Raw genomic sequence first — 17309 nt, 5'->3', positions numbered from 1 at the left:
GAAAATATTAATGACTGTTTCTTTAAGACCCGGCTCTGCACTGATGGAAAAAGAAGAAAAACAAAAGCGGAATTCTGGAACTGTGCTGCCGAGCCCACTCTTTTCCTTCCTGTCTGGGGCCCGAACACACACATACACACACACACACACACACACACACACGCCCACGTGCGTGCTCCCTTTACCATGGGCCTCAACCAGACGGCCTGCCCGGAGCTCTAGATGGGAGGAGGGGCTGAACACAGAGGGTTCAATAGTTCCTCATTTGTTTGACTCAAGATTTGCCTGTATTGAATTTAGGTCCAATCTTCTCTGGGTGAAACCAAACAAACCACTCAAACAAATCCAGCTGATGCACTGAATATTCATCTAAACCGTGCTGGCACCCGTTTTTCCATCTGAGGTGACAATAGGTTGAGCTCAGGAGACAGTTTGATTGCCATTTTTCTCTTTTTGCCTCCTTATTACCTGAAGTAATTCCCCGTGAAGTTCATTTGAAGAGGCAGATAAATGGGCCAGTTTAGGGCTGAACCTTCCTTTTTCTCATCAATCCACACAATGAAGTTAAGAGCTTAAGAGTCTAAGACCCTACAGAGCCATTTCTAATCACGCTATTGTCTACCTAGTGCTAAATCACTGTAAAGGTTCCGTTCTGACGGGAGGCTTCGGCAGATGTACAGTAGGCGAACAAATGTGGACATGTGAAGAAATGGGAACTTTGAGACCAACCCTCCATGATATGTAGCCCACGTGTGGCCCATAAATGTGTGTCTGTGTGGGAGGAGGGGGGATCCTGGGAGGACAACATCTGGATCTGTTTTTCCTGGTGCGCTGTGGTTGCTGCCACTGCTCAGCGTGGTCAGGGAGTGGGATCCATCTTCTCCCGCTACACTGCATCCCCTCCTCGCGGCTCCGACAGATTGGTACCTGGACCCTCCCGCCGTCAGAACTTTCAGCCATGTTGCAGCAGATGGAGGAAAAACAAGCAGTTTTTTTTCTTCTTCTGGCACCGGCGCATATTCTTAGACTGGTTTTTCTATTTTGGTGGTCAGCGTGGAGCGGCGGTTCTCAGAAAATGATGAGGCATTTTCAGAACACAAAATACAACTGTTCTGAGGAACAGGGCAGAAAGAAAAAAACATGTAATAGACATGTCCAAGTTTCCAGTGAGTCACAGCAAAGCAGGTGCAATTTACCAGGCTGGAGAGGATGACTGGCTGGTTATTTGGCATTTAATCAATGTTTCTTCATTATATAACTGGTACCATCAAGCTAACCAGCAGGTGTCCTTTAACATATTTGTAGTTAATGTAAAGCCAGATTTCTCTTTAAAACGCCAGCATTGAGTTGTGTAATTACGCAGGTCGTCAGCAGAATTCCTTTAAAGTCTTGGTGAACGTTTTTGTGTAGCGAAAATGAGCTATAGCAAATACTTACTGGTTTTAACTGGAGGTTATTAACAGTTATCTTGTGGCCTGTTTCGAATGGAAATGATCTAATGACCACCAACAACAAGGCTTCATGACACCCTCAACGGCTAAATAAACAGTACAAAATTTGACCTTTGGCCCTGCGATTGACCTCTTCCATGTATTCGCTCCATTAATAGCCTAACATGGGAAACACACAGGGTAGCACAATGATGCTGTGCTGGAGTGAAACATGCGACCATAGAAGGAGACAGGACAGCCCTGTCCAACCCCTGTCAATGTCCCAGTTAAAGCAGCGCCTGGGAGGAGACCTTCATGTGACAACAGTTGAAAGAAAGGTAAACATCAACCTCTAAACCACGAAAAAGGGGGAAAGAAAACATGTATCTCTTTAAGGAGCGGAGGCTTGTTGAGTGCCTCGTTTGCCTCGTTGATCGTTTGGCAGAACTTATTGTGTCTAGGCCCCTTCCTCCTCCTCACCTTCTACTCTTTCCCCTCCTGAGAGCGAGCCGGGCCTTGTCGGCGGGCGTTGAGGTTTTGGCGCGGTGCACCTCCAACCCACACTTTTTTCCAATCCACTCCTGATGGGAATGAGTGGAGGGTGGAAACATGTCATGGGGTCTTCATGCCACTTCAGTCCTGCTGACCAGCTGAACGGTGCGTTTCAAGGATCCTTCCAGATAGAGTCTGATAAAATCCGTAATCCCAGAACATTAACAGCACCCACAAATTCAAACCCTTGCACCCTCCCCGGCCATAAAGGTGTGTAAATGTGCACCGATTGTTAAAGATGACCTTTGTCACAGCTCACATCTGCTGCACACCTGTGATTTCAAGACCTTTTGAGCTCCCACGTGCTTCACCCATGCAGCTTTGTTGTTTTTGTCATTGCTAATTCACCTGCATTGTTCTGTTTCATTAGCAGGGTTTTGAGTAATTCCTCCTGCAATTCTAGCTTTCATTTGGGCTGACGTCAGCCTAACGAACCACATTTGGCCATGGGGATCAACACAGGTATTATTATTATTATTATTATTATTATTATTATTATTGGTAGTAATCCTATTCTATTTTCAGAAAATGGCTTTTATAATATGGTCCAATTACAGCGTAATAACCGGCAAATGCAGCCAGTTGCTCCCACCATAATTATGTCTAATTACACGCTAACTCTTCACTCCATGTCTGCTCTGATGTGTCAAGTTGCAATGACAGTTTCCTCTAACGTGGCAACAAATTTATCCACGTGAAATGAGCCGAAAAAAGAACAATTTCCGATTTTCTTTTTTTTTTTCTTCCTCATGTGGCTGCTTAACTCCTGAATTAGACCTTCAAGTCTCTATTTATTCAAGAGCAGCAGATATGAGGTCAGAATCCATGTGTTTCTTTTCCTCCAGGCCAAGTCAGAGTTTCCATCTACGACACGTACGAACCTACAGCGGACGGCCTCTGTTAGTCTCCAACACCTGCCGAATAAATAATGTAAGTAAAGGTATGATGTTAAAATGACATGGCTAGTTTTAAGACTGAGAAATGCATGGTTTTGCTTTAATCTATTATGAAAGATGGAAACAAGGCTTCACAAACTTTCAAGCCTGAAAGACAAAAACAGAAAGGTTGGAATTGGGCACATGAAATTAACTTTGTGTGAATGGTCGGAGATTTTTAATTTAAACTATTACATTTAATTGGATTATTAAATATGTCATCCCAGACAGATTCTTTCACATTCACGCCTTTTTTTGTTGTTGTTGTTAGGAGTCTTCCTGGAGTCCGCCGGATAGCTTTGATCTGTTTGTGCACAGTTCAGATAATCTGGATTAACTTCGTTGTGAGTGAATTCCTGCCAGACCGAAACGAGCTGAAGCGGGAGAAGAAAGCAGGACAGATATTTATTCAGTCGCTTGGCCGCCCTCGACCATCTGTCTTTATGATGGTGCTTCTCTGCTGTCATAGTAATGTACCAGGGTGAGGCGCACGCGCCCGTGTGTGTGTGTGTGTGTGTGTGTGTGTATACTTTTCAACACTGTGACTCACAAGCATCCTTACGTAGGTTTGCTGTTTGCTCTGCAGGTTCATTAAATGTGGTAGGTGGGTGACGGATATAGGTGACATAAACAGATTTAACAGCTCAAATAAAGAGTCGACGGCTTTCGCTGATTCACTGGCAACCCCCCCCCCCCCCAAAAAAAAAGTTGAGGCGTTTCCAGGTAGGACCGACATCAGGTGTTTCCTTTAAAATTGTGTCAAAAAAACAGAATGTTGGATATAATGCTGCAACAAAATAAAGCTTAAATATAGCAAATTAATATAGTGTTATAAATAATTAATAGTGTTCTTTTATTTAAGCGGCATAAATAATCACTTAGATAGTAGCAGCAGCAATAAAACTGTAACTTACACTTGAGATGTAAAAGCATATTTCATTGGGGCTCATTTAGTGCTGAGAAACAGCTAAAAGTGACTAAAACATGATTCTTTGACAGCGATAACACGACCTCGATCCTGTTGAGCCACCAGGCTCGCTCAGCCCTGACGGGGGTCACCTGAGGGGGGCGGGGCTGACCCCAACCCCACGAGCAGCGCACGTTCGCTCCTTGGTGCATTTTAGAGCATTATTGTTATTATTGGGACGCCGTTAAGAGAAACGGATGCTGCGAACGCGTAAATAAAGTTTGTGTGCGCTTGTAAATAAATCACGTGCGACAGGAGGACCGAAGGGCGCACAAGCGGAGGCTCCAGAGGTCAGTGCAGCGCCTCAGTAGTAGAATCACCCTGTCAAGGCCTCTCGTGACTCTTCAGCCTGGTTCTCTCCTCTTCTGTGTGTTGTGTCATCCCTCCATCCTTCTGTCTGTCCTTTAATAATAGATTACACTGAGGCTCTTCTGTGTGGCCCAGAGACACTTTTGAGCATTGGCACGTGCGCACAGGCGTGCACAAACCAGGCCTTTCTCTTGGATTCCTGAAAAATTCATAGCAGACGGTTTTTGCCCATTTCCACCGGAGAAACCATTGGCCTTCTCCTTCTCCGGGACCCTGAGAACTCCTCCGTAACCTCTGCCCAGATGTGCAGGTGCATCACTGCAGGGGAAGACAGGTCCGTGCTGCTGCTGTGGACGCCCAATAAGTGCACCGAGGGGGTTTTCCAGGACCGCCCTCTAATATGGAGGTGGCCCGTTTGAGGGTAAAGGAAACTTCGGGGGGAAACGCTGATGACGGCGTGGGAGAGGGGCGGACCCCTCACGCCGTCTTCCAGCCGAGTGGGTTGAAGCCACCGGCTGCCTGAAGGAGACCACAGACAAAAACATGAATCAGAGTAGTTCCCCTAGAAATCCACGACCCAAACCAACAAGTGACGTCCGAGCCCGAACAGTGTTGAATCAACGACTCACCTCAAATAGTGACCAGGAACCTTAGAACCTTAGAACTTAGGAACTTTAGAACCTAGGAACTTTAGTGCTACAGTTCCTCCCTGTGCTTGTGAAGCATCTGGGTGACTAAAGCAACTGGTTTCATTTGTTTGGTTTTATTTATGTTTTTTTCCCAGATTTAACTGTGAACAACTCTATATGTCTCTAATAATAACAAGCTTATTATCGGTTTAACAGTTCCAGCTGATATTAAGCACCGGACACCCAAAAGAGTGTCATAACCAATGAAGAAATGAAAACAAACTGAGGTTTGGGATTAAACGGGCAAGCATACAGTCTGAAAAAGGGCAAATTCCTGGAAAAGGGAGAAAGTGATGCAGACAGCTGTGCGCGGGGTGATGACGACGGACGTGCGCGCGCACACACACTCTGCACAGCGCGGTCACACACTTTCTAAGCGTCTTTTGTTGTCCATGAAGGGAGTGGAAATACAAGAGCTCCAAAGTTTGTGGGCTCGTGTGCATTCATGCAAGTTGGTGTCTGTATTTTGTTAGTGAGTGTGTGTTTGGAAGGCACTGGCAGGGATAGAGAGCCATTGTCTGCAGCTGGTGCGTCCCCCGCTGCTCCCCTCTGCAGCTGTGAGGAAGTCAAACGCTCCTCTTTTCCCTCCTCTGAACTTCTGTCACAGCCCGCTGATTATGTCATCCACGCTGAAGCGTAATGAAGAACTGGGCAGGAAATATCACATCAGGGCTGAAACACCAAGAACTTCACTTGTTTTCGGCGACTTCAGCCACACGGCAGCAGAAGTGTTCCCTGGTTCTGCCGCTACGCTAAGGTTGCTGCCTGAAAGACCTCGGCCAAGCAGCCAAAACAACCTTTAATGGGGGATGTTTAAGATAAAAGAACTGACTAGTGGGGCCTAAATACTGTATATAACAGCAGTGGTGCAAGGTTACGTAACAGCTTTCTGATCAGACCCCAAAGATCTTTGCAATATCAGAATTCAGAACATCACTAAAGTGTAATCGGCTCTAATCATTTTATTAAACTCTTCATCTCTTTTTGTTATTTTGTTCATAAATAAATGCCGGCTGTCAAATAACCTCCTTGCAGGAGGTAATTGCTCATGAGGTAACAGCTTTGTTGGACACATCTGGTCTGTTCTGGTCCCATTGTCTTAACTGCTTTACCCCTTTTGGGGTCATGGGGAGGGTGGATGAGGCACTAGTTCATCGCAGGGCTCAAGATGCCTTGCTCGAGGGTACCTCGGCAGTGCTCTGAAGGTGTTCTGGCACCTCCCCTACTACCAGAACACCTTCCATGTTGTGTCTGCACTGGGGCTTGAACCAAGAACCCTCCGTGTCTCAGCCCAGTCCCCAACGGGCTGAGCTACCACCATCCCTGAGCTTCCAGCGATGGGTGTTGTATTTCCTGTTGGTCTCAGATGAAACCGCGGCGCTCCTGGACACAGAGCTGCCACATTGTCCTGGTGACATCAGCTGTCAACCATGGCATCACATAACACACACACGATACACAAACACGTCGGGGTCAGTTTATTATTCTGCCCAACGTGGCAAAAATTAAATAAATGTAACGGTGAGGAGTCAGTGGGACAGACATTAGGCTCTAACCCAACTGAGAAACAAGGTTTTCTAACTGGCGACTCAATTCCAGGCTTTTCTAAGGACGTCCAACATGGTGACGCTCTGTCCCTGCTTGTCCAAATTAAATAGAGCCATATAACTTTTTTTCTTATGGAAATCCAAGTAGTGCATGCTTTTATTTATTTCATCCAGGCAATTCTGGAACTGATTAAGCTTTGGGAGAACCAGATTTATCCTTTAAAAAAGAATGAAAGGGGGGGGGGGGGGGGATCCAGAATTTCATTCTGCTGAGTCATAAAGTTGGAGAATTGCTTGCAGAGGTTTAAATCACATTCATTTTTTTCATGCATGGAAAGTGTTCTGTGACTCACACTTGGCGCGTTTTCCCAGATTTAGCTTGTTTCCTGAACAAAAACATAAAAATGAAATTCAAATAAACGGCTTCATAAGGCTTTTATTGCGCTTTCTGCCCTGAGACCAGTGATGGAAACTTCTTCTGTGGCAAATTACTGTATATATATTACTGGAACACCACAATTACTGAGCAATTCAGTCTGGACCGAAATGGATTGATTCCAGGTTACATCTGTTATCACTGGACTCTAAAGGGTTTTAATCAAAACCATCATATTTTACATGAAACTCTCTTTTTGAACAGTTAACTTTAAGACCAACCCTCCAGAAGCAAGTTGGTTAAAAAGAAAAGAATCACAGGAATAATAAGTACAGAGAAAATAGTTTAAGCTTAAAAAAACAAAAGCATCCAGCTTTTGTTTCTGATATGTGTTCAATTCCTTTTCTTTCTTCTGAGAATATTTAAATTGTGAATTCAAACTGCAAATGGCCATTTCCAATAGACAGAATTGGAAAGAGAAAGCAACACAAAGCAGAAAGCAATGAGAGGAACCACATTATTTTGAAAGAACTTATCCGCCTCACACTCTTTCAAAGATTTGTCCATAATTATTAATGTTCCATAAAAACATCTGGCTCAAAACAAAACCAAAACTAAAACATGCCGACATCAGAACATCTTATTGAAATAGTATTTGCTGTGTTTCATGGATTTGAGTCCTCAGTGTGCCATATTACAATCATCTCAAATGGTTCGTAACAGTTATGCAGTAAGCGAATAGGAAAATAAAGTTAAAATTCCAGAGCTACAGATGCTCAAGGCTCACTGATATTACAGTTCCTGCCATCTGTACTTTCACCGCTAGGTGCCACTAAATCCGACACATTGATCAATAAACGCAGACTTTAAACGCAAAGTATTATTAATAATGTGCGTGTGAACCAAACAGACGCACTAATCGGCAGGTTCGACGTTTCCTTTTCATTCCAGTGCGTCGGAACATTTTAAGAAACATGGATAACCTATTATATGAAGTATAATCAAGATTATAAACAGCTAATAAAGGTAACCCAAATAAAACGTGTTAAAGGAAACGGACTGGTTGAATTAGCGAATGTAGTGATGTTCATGTGCAGTTGTCATTCAGAATGTTGCGGAAGCATCAATGAACACTCATGAATGTCAGGCGGCGGCGGCGGCGGCGGCGGCGGCGTCTGCGCGCCTCCCCGCGCCGCGGCGCCTTTAACGCCGCCGCTCCGCCCTCCTCTGGAGGACCAGCCCGCTCAGCCTCTCCAGCGCTTCCAGTAGAGATGACAATCCAGAGGCGCTCCGCTGGCCAGCATGTCCCACTCCTGACAACGATCATGCGCTTCGGCAGCGGCCGCTCGTCCCACACCCGCAGCTCAGATCAGTAGCGAGCCGAGGCGGTCGTTCGGCGTCGGCGGGGAGTCGGACCGAGTCGTCGGCAGATGGACGTCGATGGACTACAGTGAAGTCCCGACTTTCAGCGGTTTGACGGGCGAAGAGAGAGAAGAAACCTCTGCATGTTCAAGTTTCCTCCTCCGACCACATTGGCATTGGATGTGGGTGCGCGTGTGGAAGTGTGTGTTGGGTGCGTGTGTGTGCGCGCCCGCGGTGGCGGCGGTGGACACGGGAAGTTTAGCGCCGTGATTCTTTTTCTTTTTTTAAAAGAAATTTACGCGATTGTTCTTTCCTCCCTTTTTGGCTACTGTTGGCTTGTTTTCATGTCGCGTCAGGCGGCGGCCGGATTAACGTTTCCCCGATGAAAACCCATCATCCGCGGAGAGGCTCCGTGATCGTGACTATAGCGATGATGTCGAGTAAGAGCGTGGAGTGGCTGCAGGAGGAGCTGGAGTCCGGGGCCAGCTCTCTGCTCCTGCTGGACTGTCGATCTCATGAGCTGTACGAGTCCTCGCACATCGAGTCGGCCATCAATCTGGCCATCCCGGGCCTGATGCTCCGGAGGCTGAAGAAGGGCAACCTTCCCATCCGCTCCATCATCCCCAACAACGAGGACAAGGAGAAATTTGTCAAGCGCTGCAAGACGGACGTGGTGGTCCTGTACGACGAGGCGACCTCGGAGCGGCAGGAGTCCGCCTTAGGGAGCTCCGTGCTGGGGCTGCTGCTGCAGAAGCTGCGGGACGACGGCTGCAAGGCTTTCTATCTGGAAGGTACGGGGGCTTTACATGTGAGCCCCGGTTTACAGTCTTCCCTTTAAAACTTGGCTCATATAATTATTCTATTATGAACTGCAGTAGTTTTAGTTTTAAATCCTCCGAACGCCCCTGAAAGTTCACTTGATTTTGATCAAAACGCCTTTTTAATGATGAAAATATCCCTAAATAACGATGAATGATTCAGATATTTTCCTACCTGTATGTTATATAGGGACATTTGAGGTAGCTTTTGATTTGGCTGCTAATTTAAATGTATCTGTGATATATGTTTTTAAAAATTCAGTTTTTATCAGAGCAGATATAGTTTCTCACTCTGAAGTCACATTTCTGATTGAAATCTTATTAATTCATAACCCTGTGAGAAGCAATTCCTCAAAAGCCAGTGTCTGGATAGAAAGATCTGGGTTAAATATGTTTTCAATTAAAAGCTGCAGAAATGGCTTCGCCATGTTGTCCTCCTTCAGGAAAAGTGCTTTTTTTCTATTTTTTTCATGAATGAAGAGTAGACGCCATTGCACTCTAAAGGAACCCCGATTCACCCAAAAAAAAATCCCTTGGGAAAGAAATCAGCTTAATTTCGATGAGACGATGGCAACGGAAGGCCCGGATGTGTTTGAGAGCTGCGTTATAGCAGAAATGTGTCTCGCTGGACTCAGAGGCTGAGCTGCCATTCACAAAAAGTCCACTGAGCCGAGTAGTGAGTGCTGTAGTGTCCTGCTCCATCCTCGCACGCCTCAGCTTTTCTCAATGGAGCACATCTGTCCAGCCTTCTGCTGCACCAGGCGTGCTGTAAAAGTCATGTTATTGAGTAAATCCGGGTGGAAGGAGACAATTTTCATGCCATTCTTAATGCTAAAATAATTTGTTTTAAAAGGGAATTGAAGTTCTCTATGTGCCATTGTTTATTAGTGAACAACTGTCTGTGCTTTGTAAATTCATGTACATCTCCAGGTCACATTTTGCCTGTCGTTAAAGACAAAGAGTAAGTTCTATGTTTTTAAAAAGTTCTGTTTCTTTTTTTTTACACCTGCACTGCTTATAAAGACAACCATCTATCACAGAAACTTGAATACAGAACTCCAAGATTTCCAGTCAGCCGAGTCGGTCAGAGAGCTTATGTCAGAGGTCATAACACTCCAGGCCAGCAGAGGGCAGGATTTGTTTTAGCTCACTAAAAGGGAGACTGGAAATGCCACCACTGGCGATCACTGAATCTTGAACTAAACTTTGATCATCATTTCCCCATACGTTTCTCATTTCCGTTAAACAGCCAGAGGATTATGTTGATCTCCACAGGAGGCCAGTAAATTTCCCTCTAATCCTAAACTGAACGCAGTTTATAGACTTTTGGATGAGTTCAGAGAGCTGATCATCAGTTTATGATGAACAACGATTACCCATCCAAGAGCTGTTGTTGTTAGCATTGTTAGCTAATGCCAACTGGTACCAGCTGATTAAATGCAGGTTCATTCATTTTCTCTCTAGGGGGCTTTAACAAGTTCCAGTCAGAATATCCTGAGCACTGCGAGACCAATCTGGACTGTTCCTGCCCCAGCAGCTCCCCGCCGGCCTCTGTCCTCGGTCTCGGAGGACTCCGCATCAGCTCCGACTGCTCAGACGGCGAATCAGACCGCGAGCCGGGCAGCGCCACGGAGTCTGAGGGGAGCCCACTCCCAAACAACCAGCCAGCATTTCCCGTACAGATCCTGCCATATCTCTACCTGGGCTGTGCCAAAGACTCCACCAACCTGGACGTGCTCAGCAAGTACAACATCAAGTACATCCTCAACGTGACGCCAAACCTGCCCAACATGTTCGAACATGAGGGCGACTTCAAATACAAACAGATTCCCATCTCAGATCACTGGAGTCAGAACCTCTCGCAGTTTTTCCCCGAGGCCATTTCATTCATTGGTAAGTAAAAGTAAAGAAAACCCACTTTTTATAAAAATCATTCCTTAAGTTGATTTGAGTAGAATCGATGAACTTGTCACTTTGAAATATTTAAAAGTTTGAGAAAGTAAGAGCGAGGTAAGACCATTTTCTGTTATTTCATCAAAGAAACTATCAGCACATTATTTAAAGGTGCATTTATATTAGTAAACATAGCACAAATATGTTAATAATCTATATACCAGCACATAACGGGGTGATTTATGCAATTCAAACCAGGAAAAACATTATTAGAACATGGAGATGAGACACAGGTGTGGGTTCTTGTAGTTTCTCAATCATTTTAGCCCCATTTGTCCCACTTGGTCAGATTTTTCTGTCCCGTCCCCTCTCTGATTTCCCCCAGACTGAGTTCAGTCCCTCAGTCATGAGTCACTGGTGGTCCAGACCCCCCCCCCCCTCAGATAAACGACTGTGCTTAGGGAGGAGGATGTCTGACATATCCCAGAGCTCAGAGGTCACGGCAGATTCGGGTCAGGCTGACGTGAAATGACGCTTAATTATAGGTGAGGGAGAGAATCTTAAGCTGCAAAGGAGGCCCAGGTGTGACCTTGCACCGCTCTTTGTGAACTACAAATTCCTTGAATAACTGAAATTTAGCGTGAGTCAGAACGAAAAAATTTCTGTCTTTTTTTAAAAAAACCCCAAATGGTTGAGTGTTTGGTCCCGAGGTGACCTCTTGCTGCAGTATCCAAGCTCGCAAGAAATAAAGTGACCATTTTTGGTTGTTTTCAGTCCCTCTGTGCCGCGAACACACGCATCACATATGAATTTCATTCGGTAACCACTTGGCAGCGCGAGCTCGCCAGCCAGCTGACCTCAATCCCACAACAAGAGATACGGGTAGCGTAGAGAGACACGAAGGAAGGGAAGCGCGCAGAGAAAAATAAAGAAGCACTTTCGTTCCACCCTAATGGCCTGTAGTGATGTGAGTGCAAAGGTTTGAACCTGATAGAACACCGGTTGGTGTAGCCACTTAATAATTCAGAATGTTTTGTATTCAGTCCTGTGAGAGGTGGAAAGCAGAATGAAATGTGCTTCAATGTCATTCGGGACTTAAAAGAATACCACGTAGAACACATTAAAACAGACTTTCAACAGATCTGTCAATTCAAATTTCTTGGCAAAATGGAAGAATGCAGCGCACGAAACCAAAACCTCCCCAATTAAGTACGAAATTAAATATCTGTGTTAAATGCGATGCTCTGCTATTATTTTAAGATGTCTGGTGGAAAATTGGGAAGCAAATGTTGAAAATGACATCACGGAGGACCTTGGTTTATCCAACACCAAACATATTCACATTTGGGAACTCTAATCAGCCTCAGCTGTAGAGGAAAATCATGTCAGCCGCCTAAAATGGAGCTTTTGATGGTTATTTGTTTTCCTCTGCTCTTCCTCATCTTTTCACTCTCATCATCATCCTCAGATGAGGCACGGTCTAAAAAGTGCGGCATCCTGGTTCACTGTTTGGCGGGGATCAGCCGCTCGGTGACCGTCACGGTGGCCTACCTGATGCAGAAGCTCAACCTGTCCCTCAACGACGCCTACGACTTCGTCAAGCGGAAAAAGTCCAACATTTCCCCGAACTTCAACTTCATGGGCCAGCTGCTGGACTTTGAACGGACGCTCGGCCTGAACAGCCCCTGCGACAACCACTCCACCTCCCCGACGCACGAGCAGCTCTTCTTTACAACCCCGACCAATCACAACGTGTTTCAGCTGGACACGCTGGAGTCCACATGAGAGCCCGGCCTGGACCTTCCCTTTTTCCTTCGAGGGGGGGTACGCGGTGGCGTCGTTACAAAATGGCCGCGCTAGAGCAAGCGGCCGGTTTCGATGAATGTTTTTGCCTTCCTGGCGGCTCGTCGTCTCAGAGCCCGTCCGCAGAGGAGCATTTGGCAGGACGGGCTACATCGCAGAGGCCGCGTCGAAAGGGAAGCTATTCTTTTCCCAACCCAAACTTGGGAACTGAAATACGGGTTCGCCATGGTGTTCTCGATGTTGCTTGAACTGGATCAGCGTGTTGTGGAGACGTACCCGGCAGAGGGTCGCGGGACAGACAGCTTCATACAAAGATGGTAACATTGAAAAATCGACGGTACTCATTTGACGAGACTTTTAGTTCACGTTGTGTCTCAGCTCTGGAGCAGGGCTGACTGTTGCCAAGTGGAGAATCTGGGATTTGCCTGTAGGAAATCTCGCTCTACTGAATGTAGAGTTTTACAAACCAAGGAATTAACACGCAAATGTTTTTACCGTATATATGTTACGTACATAGCAGAACGTGTATGAGCAGTCCTTACCAAGTTTATCATGTCTACCTGCATTTTTTGTATATTTTTGTGTACATTTACGCACAATTCTATACCTTATATAAAGATATATATATATGCATAGAAATCTTATCTATCAATCCAGTAATGGCTTAACAGAATGTAAATCTTAAGAAGGGGAATGGGTTTGGCTGCGCCAACAAAGAACCTTATTGTGATATTCCTACGTTTTTTTCCTTTGAGGTTAGTAATGACCTAATGCAGTTTGCACAGTGTTGTAGCCATTGACGTGTTGGCACTTGGAGCCAGTGTTTGGACACAGGCGGATAAAGACACATTCAGAGACGAGGGGAGGCGACAGACCAGTCCCAGGCTGCGACTAGTCCCAGCAGCTGCACAGCGGAACAGGGAGGGAACACAAACCAGCCCCCCTCAGCAAAACTAGAGCACAGGGCTGGGAATATCTGATGAATTATGGTTACGTTTTACACGTTCCTGCTTCCTACTTCCTCCCCCGCGTGACTGTTCAGCCAGTTATTTCCACCAGCTCTTTAGATTCTTTCAGCCTGGAGTGAACTTTAAACTTCCGTGGCTGTTTTCAGCATGTAATGGCTTTGACTTTTGTACTCTGAGACGGATCTCCTAATATTCAGGCCTGGTGTTGGGGGGCTCTGAGGCATTGCTTACCACTTAGGAGCGGTTTATCTTAGCACCCTTGGGCAAAGAAGTGCCTCAATACTCACGTATTACCTTGCTTCTTTTTGCCTCTCCTGTAATGTTTCAGGTTCCTTCCAACTTCCAGGAATAAATTTGCCAAATAAAAATCCGATTAGGGTCTGAGGTTGTATCCCGGTTTTGAGATTGCAGTGTTAAGACCTGGGACATGCCTTAGATAAACAGCACAGAGCTAATTAAAGCAGGATGTCCCTGAATACATCAGAAACAATACAAATCAGATTTGATGATTATTTTGAGAAACAAGGGTCTGAAAAAGTTGTTTTTACCCCTGATGTCAGAGAAGGAGAGGTTGGATCACACTGTTAAGTCAGAACTGAAAGAGGATTTGGTTTCTCAAGGCAGCACTTAGATAACAGCAACACCCTGCAGACAAATATAAGAACATGTTCCTTGGATTTGAAAGTGAAAATGCCTAAATGTGTCACCTTGATGCAGCTGTGTACTTTTTATTTTATGAAGCCATTTTTTTTAAATTGCTGTGGGCGAATTCAAGAACAAAGAGAATCAACAGACAGTAAAATGACCTAACTGAAAGTGTAATTCAGGTATTAGGGGACAGCGCAGACATGTTAGCGTGGTTGTTTGTGTTTGTGTCGTCCTTGAAGAGGCCTAAAGTGGGAGACATAAAGACGGAGGTGTCCCAACGGATCCCCTGGCAGAAATTATTCACGAAGAAATAAATTAACTAATTCAAGAGGTCAAAGAAAGACCTTGGATTATATTGGCAACATATTTTAATCCTACACTAAGAATGTAGGATGATCATGATTATAATAATCTTTTTTTTTCTCTACAGTGAGAGAAAAAGCTTAAAATCGTGTCCACATTCATCTCATTTCAGAACTAGAAAAAGGAGGAAGCAATAAAATAACGTCGACAGGAGTTACTGCACAAGGAAATTGTGGCAACTTCTTTTGATGAATGACTTTTTGGTAAACTTCAGATCTTCCCGAGGCCTGTTGGTGCCTGTATTTGAGGGAAATGTCACTACTGAAACTAAAAGGAGAACCTTGTGACACCAGACTAGACTGGTTCCAGCTTGACACCCATAGCAACATTTAATGGACATGTTCCAAAGTGCAGAACGAGAACCTGGATTTTGGAGCGAATGGCAGGTGAATCCAAACAGGGTTGGTTTTAACTGGCCTTACATAATCTTTCTAACTTGTTTGTAATGCTGACTGTTCAACATTCTTTGTATCTCACTTTAAAAGAAACCTTGTGTAAAAACAAAACAAAAAAAAGAGGAAAGTTTGTTCTTTGAGTCAGATCGTGGTAATAGTGGGCAATAGCTGTCTTTTTCACCTTGACGGGTCACACAAGGTCCTCTTTGTTATTCTGCAATATTCAAACTCCTTTTTGCAGTATTTTCTACATTCAAGACCTCAGAGTTTTTGAAAAAAAAATCATTTTTTTGTACTATATATATTCTCTATACGTATACAATATCCAGTGTGATACAGCTTGTCAACTGAGGTAACATTTCACCTGGGGTGTCAAAAATGTAGGGCCAATGTGCCTGTTACCAACCAGAGTGGTTATAACACACACATTCACACGCACACATCCACGGGTCTGTTTGTGGAGGGGCTACTGACTCACATACATGTTTCATTTGTGACTGACCAACACAAAACCTAGCCAATCAACCATAATTTTTATCATCCATCATATATGTCCTCCCAAAAGATGGTCCCCACATAGTGGGTAAAATCCAAACGACCCCACATGTGGAGGAAAACCGACACATACTCACATTTTTGACAGCCAAAGCTGTGTTTCAGCATGCCAGTTATGACCCAGCTTTGACAACATACAATATCTTTTCTTGTATTGTTTTGATATAACGTGCTCTATGCTATTCCTGTGGCCTTTCGATATAAATATATATTTGAGTATACATATATATATATACTGTATGTCATGAATTTATATGCAAAAGTTCCTCTCTAGTATAGCATCAAAGATACTACTACCATGCTTGAATGGGCTGCCCTTGTCTGTAGCCATATCAGAACATGGACAACTTCATTACTCGCACCCCAGGATTTAAAAATATTTCAGTGCAGAACTTTTGTTTGTTTTTTTTGTAACTGAATATGAGTTAAAGCTGCTTTCTTGTGTTTTTGTGTCTTTGTAACTACGAAAGAGAAATGGCGTCCTTTCTCTGTTTGTAAATTTGTCAGATCACGGGAACGGCAGTTTCCGTGTCCTTAAATTTGTAGCTACATTTTTGGTGAGAATGTGTTCGGTAGGAGAAAGACGCCGGTCGGCGCCGAGGCCGAGGAGCGGCGGCAGCGGTGAAAGAAAAAGCAAATGATGTTAAAACAACAAAAAAATTTACCTCAGTGAGGAATTTTTCAGGGATTTTTTTGACAATGCATCTTGCGTCATGTTACAGCTTCAAACACATGTTGAATAGCTGTTTTGTATTGTGCTGTAAACAGTTCTTTTATGGAAAAAGATGCAATCTGTCTGTGTAAAAACAAGGGGCGTGTGAACAGGGACAGTCTCACCGTTCTGTCTGCTGAAGGAAATATGATTGACCCTTATGTATTGTACAGTGTGTGGAAACGACACAAAACATGTTTATACCACAAATAAATATTGAAATATTTTTTTCTTTATCAAAGGTCTCCTCTTTATCGGTATCCGGAAACATAAAACCACTGTTTAAAAAAAAAAGCATTTTCAGGCAGGTAGGGTTTCAGTAATTGGTCGAAATTCCTCAATTTGGACGCAGATATAGAAGCACGATCTCGAGTGTACAATCTCCGGGTAATTTATTTAAAATTGGTTGGATTTAGCAATGTAGCTAGCTGACGTAGTATGAAAAAAATACTGCCAAATAGTGGTCAATCCTTGTATGAAAAAGCAGAAAATGCAAGTGTTTATAGTTCTGACCGTGGCAACGTTTTTTGGAGATAATTAACACCATTTGTACTTTAATGGAAAGGTTTTCAATCAGTGTAAACCACCCCTATTTCTATTGCTCTCAATTCCCACATTTTAGCCTTTTTATAGGCAGCAGCAAAGAGATTTTATAGCTATATACATTGAATGACCTGTATTTTTATCATTGTTGACAGTAGAACAGTGAACACTTACATTTAGCTTTGTTAAAAATCCTTCAATAGAAGTTGTGCCGAGGCTTGTATTTTTTGAGGTTTTAACGTTGGGCCACGTCATATTTCTTAAACTGAAATTCAGCCGCTTCCTTTTTTTGTATATGTGGTGAAACGTGAAGGACCCTGAACACATTTAAACTTTTATGGTGTATGACTGCGCGTGGTGGTGTGTTTGACTACGTTATTCATAGTTTCACTGTGACTGGATGAGGTCAAAGGTTCTATATTCCACCCACCATTAAAGTTTAGG

The 17309-nt window shown here is 44.2% G+C and overlaps 1 protein-coding gene across 2 annotated transcripts; it reads left to right on the top strand.

The window, feature by feature from the left end:
- The first annotated feature begins 6889 nt into the window (after positions 1–6889).
- On the top strand, positions 6890–16558 carry dusp7 (dual specificity phosphatase 7). Of its 2 annotated transcripts, XM_029826734.1 has the most exons (4): positions 6890–8349; positions 8524–8958; positions 10450–10878; positions 12347–16558. In XM_029826734.1, the coding sequence occupies exons 2-4, from the start codon at positions 8550–8552 to the stop codon at positions 12661–12663; spliced, it is 1155 nt and encodes a 384-aa protein (XP_029682594.1). In that variant the 5' UTR covers positions 6890–8349; positions 8524–8549; the 3' UTR covers positions 12664–16558. The 2 variants fall into 2 exon arrangements, with proteins under 2 accessions (XP_029682594.1, XP_003973464.2); XM_003973415.3 differs by having other exon boundaries at positions 6890–8958.
- Positions 16559–17309: the final 751 nt, after the last annotated feature.

The sequence above is a fragment of the Takifugu rubripes genome, chromosome 19 (assembly GCF_901000725.2).
Source record: "Takifugu rubripes chromosome 19, fTakRub1.2, whole genome shotgun sequence".
In the NCBI taxonomy this organism is placed as follows: Eukaryota; Metazoa; Chordata; class Actinopteri; order Tetraodontiformes; family Tetraodontidae; genus Takifugu; species Takifugu rubripes.
Note: the sequence above shows the minus strand (reverse complement) of the source record. Positions and strands in the feature narration are given on the sequence as shown.